The sequence below is a fragment of the Coturnix japonica genome, chromosome 31 (assembly GCF_054131305.1).
Source record: "Coturnix japonica strain WE chromosome 31, WE-NBRP24, whole genome shotgun sequence".
NCBI classification, from domain to species: domain Eukaryota; kingdom Metazoa; phylum Chordata; class Aves; order Galliformes; family Phasianidae; genus Coturnix; species Coturnix japonica.
The window spans coordinates 3,872,949-3,880,039 of record NC_140693.1 but is presented as its reverse complement, the minus strand read 5'-3'; the positions used below and the strand labels follow the sequence as shown (position 1 = coordinate 3,880,039).

General features: G+C 49.2%; 1 protein-coding gene across 1 annotated transcript; it reads right to left on the bottom strand.

Moving 5' to 3' along the window:
• Positions 1-1,366: 1,366 nt before the first annotated feature.
• Positions 1,367-2,500, bottom strand: LOC146755644 (fibrous sheath-interacting protein 2-like). Its single transcript, XM_085525351.1, has 3 exons — positions 2,364-2,500; positions 1,978-2,103; positions 1,367-1,651 (listed from the first exon to the last, which is right to left on the bottom strand). The coding sequence occupies exons 1-3, from the start codon at positions 2,433-2,435 to the stop codon at positions 1,367-1,369; spliced, it is 483 nt and encodes a 160-aa protein (XP_085381477.1). The 5' UTR covers positions 2,436-2,500.
• Positions 2,501-7,091: the final 4,591 nt, after the last annotated feature.

Here is a 7,091-nt window from a genome sequence, read left to right as displayed (position 1 = left end):
ATCCCCCAGAGGATTGCTTGCTGCTCTGTCACCCTTTATGTTCAGTGCAAAAGATAAAAGCCATCCGTATATCACTTGATCTCCCCTTTCCTTTTTGATCCCAGCAGCACGAGAACTCCCTGGGTTGTCTCACCTCGGCTTTAGAATAAGGACTTCAGTTTTCGGACACACTTTGTAATGTTATTTTTTTAATTTTTTTTATTGGTTTTAATTCTAATTCTGATACTAATTATGATATATTGTACTGTAGTGTGTTATCTTGCATTCTGGTATCATCTTTGGTCAATTAATTAAACAAATTAAAACGAATTAAACAAATTAAAATTAATTAAGCCAATTAAAACTAATTTGTTGCCACTGTTTTGGTTTTTGGCCAATCTCTCTACTTGTTTTCCCCTTTTTTTCCTTTTCCCTTCACTGGGGCCTGGATGCTTCTAGGGACTCTGGAGTTTGTTTTTGGGTCAGAAGCAGTACGAATGCTTCCGGGGAGTTTGGAGTTTGTTGTTGACGCAGAAGTAGTCTGGATGATTCTGGGGACTCTGGAGTTTGCTGTTGGGTCAGAAGCAGTACGAATGCTTCTGGGGAGTTTGGAGTTTGTTGTTGACGCAGAAGTAGTCTGGATGATTCTGGGGAGTTTGGAGCCTTCCCTGCCCAACGCAGGTTTGGGTGACTTCTCAGGCAGCTTCATTGCACGCCCTGTGCTCCATGAGTCTCCCTGAAGGCCACGCTCCATCAAAGCCACATTCCTTCTGCATTGTCCAGACAGAAGATTATAGCATGAAGGAGAGGGGCCAGCTGGTTTATGAAGCATTGTGGGTCTGATTTTCGAACCCGCAATGTAATCCACGGGACCGGGCTGGAACTTGTCCCTGGCCATCTGTAGTCTGTGGATCGATTTCTTCAAATTGGAAATCTCCCAAAGAAGCTCATCCTGGAAGGGAACAGAGGGTTTATGCTTGGTCTTGTCTTAGAGAGTGCTTCCCACCCTAAGTACTGCTGCTTTACGCAGAAGAGGGCAAGCACACTGCTTCAGCCTTGCAATGAGGGCAGAAGAGAACGGCTGCCACAGTGCTCTGCTTGTAAGCAAGCAACTTTCCAGGCTGCCTTCACACCAGCACGCTGTGCTAGCTCAGCTCTGAGCTGAGCTGTCCTTTCCATGCCTCAATGCCTAGACCACCAGCCCGCCCCTCACCTTTTCTGCTTTCCCCATCTCCCTCAGATCCATCAAGTAAAGCCCGTGCCCTCAGTGCCATGCTGCTGACACGTGCCTACCAATACTGGGCTTTGCCTACCTCTTCTCGCCTCTTTGCTTGCTTTTTCTCCAGCTTCAGCCTGGTCAGGTACTGCCTGTACTCGTTGAACTCCTTCAGAGTGCAGACAACCTACAGAAGAGACAATGACAGATGGCTGTAGTGTCAGGCCCCTGCCTGGCAGACTGGAAAGCCCTCCTGAGGAGACCCGTGTTGGTCAGCCCAACAGCCAAACTTACGTCGCCATCCTCGGTGACCAAGCCCCGTTTCTTCAGGTTCCGCAGGTTGTTTTTGCGGTTGTGGAACTCCCGCAGATGCGGGTCATGCAGGCTGTTGTACTCTGTGCACAGATTGCGACTGTACGGATCTCTCAGGTCAAACTGAGGAGAAGGCTGGTGGAGCTGGAAGAGATGTGTTGTAGAGTGTGAATGGGGAAGGAGAGAGCAGCAAAGAGACAGAGACACTTCCAAGCTGCTCACACCCACAGGCTGGCCTCTTGCCTCTTTCCCAAACAGTCATGTCTGGGTTTTCCTAAGTCCTCCAAGAGGGAGAGCAGAGGGTTGCACCCTCCTCCAGGAACGACCCGGTCTCCACATTTCTGTGCCTGATGGGTGCCTGGCCCCAGCATCCCAACACATGGGATTGGCATCCCAACACAAGGCCTCCTTGGCATGGCGGCAACCCCAGGAAACAAGAGCCCTTTTTGACGCTTCCTTACTCCTCTCACCTTTTCCCCCAGCTTTCTCCTGGCGAAAAGGAGCTTGGTGCCGGGCTGCACAGGGATTTTAACCCCGAGTGGAAGGTCCAACAGCCAGCTACCTCCTGCTCCAACTTCCTGTCCTCTGGGTCGGAGCTAGAAAGACAAAGACACGCTTGGACACTCAGACACTCCATTCGCCTCTCCAGCCCACCTCCGCTCCCTTTGGCAGCTCCCTCCCCACTTCTGTAACCGATGCTGGGATGTGCAGAGAGGTGCGATTCCCTGCAAGCCTTCTCCAGCACCAGCATGAGGAGAAGTGTCCCTCAGCCTCTGGAGAGCATCTACAGCCCCAGAGCAGCCCTGCATACCCCAGGCTACTGCACTCAGCCCTCTCTTGATGTAGCAGCGCTCACCTTTCCGCTCTTCCCCGCTCTGCTCAGAAATTCATCTGGATTTCGGAATCCAGCACTGCAACAGCACTCCATGGCTCCTGGTAGGAACTCTCTGAGAGCTGCAACCCTCCGCTACCACCTCTTGCTCCAGCAGCAGCGAACTGAGGCCACCCCAGCCGGAGTTCCAGCCTGCAGCTTTATGTCACGCTCACCCACTGTTGCATCACAATGACATGCAATGACATGCGGCAAGCCTGCAGCTGCATGGAGGCCCTTCTGGGTGCACTCGTGGTAAGCTGCTCCAGCTGGCCCTGCTTTGAGCCAAAAAGGCTTGCTGAGTCCTGAGGCCTGCTGTAGGCTTCCTTGGTTTCTATCACAGGTGATGCTGCACGTGGAACAAATACCTTCTCGGGTTGTCCCAGAGCTTGTTTTATAAGTAAATGACACTGAAACAATGTGGGAGAGCTGGCCTGTTTTTCTGTCCTAGAATCTTAGAATGGTTTGTGTTGGAAGGGACCCTTAAGATCACCTCGTTCCAACCTGCTATAGACAGGGACACCTCGCTGTAGACCAGGTTGCTCACAACACATCCAGCCTGGCCTTGAGTGCTTCCAGGGAGAGGAGGGATGCTGAGGAGGTGGAAATAGTGAACGCCTTTTTTGCTTCTGTCTTTAGTGAAAGGGCTCTCCCTCCGGAATCCCAGGCCCTGGAGGTTAATGAGAGAGTGTGGGGAATGGGAGATTTCCCTTTAGTCAGGGAAGAGGTGGTCTGTGAGTGCCTAGGAAACATTAAGGTCCATAAATCCTTGGGACCTGATGGGGTGCATCCACAGGTGCTGAGGGAGCTGCTGGAGGTCGTTGCTGAGCCGCTCTCAGTAATCTGTCAGAGGTCTTGGAGAACTGGGGAGGTGCCTGAAGACTGGAGGACGGCCAGTGTCACTCCTGTCTTCAAAATGGCAAGAAGGAGGACCCGGGTAATTATAGGCCAGTCAGCCTCACCTCTGTCCCAGGGAAGGTGATGGAACAGCTTGTGCTGGATGCCATCTCCAGACAACTGGGAGAAAAGGAGGTTATCAGGAGTATTCAGCATGGGTTCACCAAGGGGAGGTCGTGCTCGACCAACCTGTAGGCCTTTTATGAAGATGTCACTAGCTGGGTGGACAGGGGGAGAGCGGTAGATGTAGTCTACCTTGATTTCTGTAAGGCTTTTGATGCTGTCCCCCTTGACATCCTTATAACAAAGCTGAGGAAGTATGGGATAGATGAGTGGACGGTGAAGTGGGTCGAGAATTGGCTGACTGGCCGAGTGCAGAGGGTTGTCGTTGGTGGTGCGGAATCTGGCTGGAGGCCTGTAACTAGCGGCGTCCCTCAGGGGTCTGTGCTGGGTCCGGTCTTGTTCAACATCTTCATCAGTGACCTTGATGAGGGGATAGTGACCACCCTCAGCAAGTTTGCTGATGCCATGAAGTTGGGAGGATTGGCTGACACGCCTGAAGGCTGTGCTGCCATTCAGAGAGACCTGGACAGGCTGGAGAGCTGGGCAGTAAGAAACCAGATGAGGTTTAACAAAAGCAAGTGTAGAGTCTTGCACCTAGGGAGAAATAATTGCATGCACCAGTACAGGCTGGGGGAAGAGCTGCTGGACAGGAGCTCTGCTGAGTGGGACCTGGGCGTCCTGGTGGACGACAGATTGACCATGAGCCAGCAGTGTGCCCTTGTGGCCAAAAAGGCCAATGGCATCCTGGGGTGTATTAAAAAGAGCATGGCCAGCGGGTCGAGGGAGGTGATCCTCCTCCTCTACTCTGCCCCGGTGAGGCCTCCTCTGGAGTGCTGTGTCCAGTTCTGGGCTCCCCAGTACAAAAAAGACAGGGATCTCTTGGAAAGAGTCCAGCGGAGGGCCACTAAGATGGTGAAGGGCCTGGAGCATCTCCCCTATGAGGAGAGATTTAGCGAGCTGGGTCTGTTTAGCCTTGAGAAGGGAAGGCTGAGAGGGGATTTGATCCAGGTTTATAAATACCTGAGGTGTGGGTGCCATAGTGGCGTGGCTGGTCTCTTTTCAGTAATGTGTAGGGACAGGACTAGGGGTAATGGGATGAAACTTCAGCATTGGAAGTTCTGCACGAAGATGCGGAAGAACTTCTTTACGGTGAGGGTGACGTAGCACTGGAACAGGCTGCCCAGGGAGGTGGTGGAGTCTCCTTCTGTGGAGATATTCAAGATCCGACTGGACGCCGAGCTGAATATACCAAGGCCAATTGCTATGCCAGGCACATTTATGGCATCAGTGAACAAATAATGCCTTAAAAATTGTAATAGACAGGAGCCATCTATTCTTTTAAAACTAGGTGACCAAAGAAGAACAGTCCCTCTAGAGTCAAGCTGTTAAGAACTAACAGCATCAATCAATATCACATAGATAGATTACTTCCCTGCCCTAAGACCATCTTGTGACCATTTGGTGCTCCTAATTAAGCCCTCTTGATGGCATTTTGTCTGAGCCATGTGACATTTTGTGATAGGAGTTACTGCTAGTGTTCCCTTAACCCTACACCAAAGTAGGAGGTATCCATTCTCAGGGAATCATGCAGGCTTCCTCTGTATTTGATGCTCAGAGACAGCCCCAGAACTTTTTAAATCTTAGCTTAGCTCTCATCCAATAATGTTTATCAAACAGTGCAACTTGTCCTTTGGGGATGTCCTTTGTTCTGCATCAACCAGTTCCAACGGAGTCTTCTTGGCTTGTTTTAGATCAGTTTGTCAACAGATAAAGCCAGGGTCTTTGAATTACAAAGTGAAATTGCAGAATGCATGATTCTCAACCAAACAGAACAGGAGGTGGGATGCAGGGTGAATACCTGAGCCAACACCACCTGCAAGCAATCCTTCAATATCTTAGGAATCTCTAGCCATCCCAAATCCAGTGTTGTGCTTGATCTATCATCTCTGCTGAGTTTTTAGCTAGCTGATGGTGAGCATCATGGTGGTGATGGGTGAGCAGTCGGACTAGAGGGTCTTAATCAACCTTAAGGATCCTGTGATCAGAGGAATGTGAATGTGCTGTTAAAGGTCACAAGCGCTGCGCTGCAGCATGAGCATACACAGCGAAAGGCTTTCAGTAGAGCTTCAGTTCATAAATGAGGACTGGGTTATGGAAAATAGGCTCAAGATAGAAACCAGAAAACAGATCTTAACGCCAGGTTCTGTGAATGCAGCCAGCTGAATTTCACAGATATTGAATTTCAATGACAATTTCTTGTGTTATTTTACCCTCCAGCTCCACCCTGAACAGGAACATGTCAGTGACAAGCATTACTCCTCCAGGCTTGACCTGACAGTGCTTTACTTGTACTATGAGCTAATGCCAGGAAGAGCAGGAAAAGAGTTTCATCCACGTGCCTTCTCCTTCCTTAGTAAAACCAGTGTGAAACTGCAGCCACGTCAGGCTGAAGGAGACGTCTCAGATGTCCTGCCTGGATGCAGGAGGTCACGTGTCAGAGGATGTCTGGCACGTCAAGTCTCATGGCAGTGCAGTGCATGACAAACTGCAACAACACTTTCCTGTGGGCTCCTTTGGGCACGAGGCCCAGCGGGTGACACACCTCTGGCTGCAGCTGTCATGGTTTTGTAATTTTGTAATTTTGCTATCAGTATTCCACATCATAACATCATGTCAAGTATGGATACTTCTGTTGAATGTGCAGTCCACAGAAGAAGACTACATATCCCAGAGAACAACAGGAGTAACAATAAGTCACGGGACCAGGACTCTATATAATCTCGTTCCCAGGCTGGAGTGCCCTCCTTCTTCTCTCGAACTTCTCGGAGAGTGGGAAGCGTTCCAGCCGTGTCGCCTAGAGTTCACAGTAGGCCTCTCGGTTTTCGGAGACTCTCTCTCTCTGTTTCGTTCGATTTTGTTAGCCTTAATTATATTATATTGTGTTATCTTGTATTTCGATATCATATTTAGTAAAATAAGTTTTTCCTCCTTAGATTGTCGCTGTTTTATCCCACTTCCCTTTTCCCCCTCCTTTCCAGGCCCCGGAGGGGGGGCGTGGGGTGGCTTCCCCTGTCACGGGCATAGGTAAATCTAAGTAACCCGTGACAGATTTTTGGTGGAGGATGCGGGCATAGAGCTTTTTAGCTTTTAGAACAACTCTCTCTTTGCTCTTAAAGAGCTTCGTTACGGGAGTGTTGGGAGTGTTATCTTTCCGTAGCTGCTCACGGAGAACGTGACCTTGAAATACCAGACAAATTGTCAACATTAAGGGCTGCTGCACTTTCTCAGCATTGCTATCTAACTTTTGTGTAGAAAACAAAGGGATTTCTTTCTCCCTTAGAGCAAAGCTAGCTAGCTCTGACTTTTACAGAGCCTGCCAGCTATGAATCCACTCTTCATCCCAGTTGCTCTGTTTAAGGGATTGAAAGCAATTATGATCTTCTTAAAGTATTGGTCAACTATTAACACCATAATTTGGTGTTGTGGAATTGTGCAGATATATAGCCTAATAAGGTGGATACTGATGGAGACACCTGCCTGGTACTTTTACGAGATGTGGTATGGTCAGAATTTTGGCACCTACATCCCAGATGGAATTGTGAATCTTACAAACACTTGCATCCCAGATGGAATTGCGAATCTTACAAGTACTTGCATCCCAGATGGAACAGGCAATTTTACAAACACCACCATGTTTAATTCATTGTACAGGCTAAAAAAACCCTTTTTATTTAGGTTGTACTCTCAGATTTC

Coding starts and splice junctions, on each gene's coding strand:
- LOC146755644 (XM_085525351.1), bottom strand. CDS start 2,435: ATGGAGTGCTGTTGCAGTGCTGGATTCCGAAATCCAGATGAATTTCTG. Junction 2,104..2,363: donor GAGCGGGGAAGAGCGGAAAG/GTGAGCGCTGCT, acceptor TTGTCTTTCTAG/CTCCGACCCAGAGGACAGGA. Junction 1,652..1,977: donor GGAGAAAGCTGGGGGAAAAG/GTGAGAGGAGTA, acceptor CATCTCTTCCAG/CTCCACCAGCCTTCTCCTCA.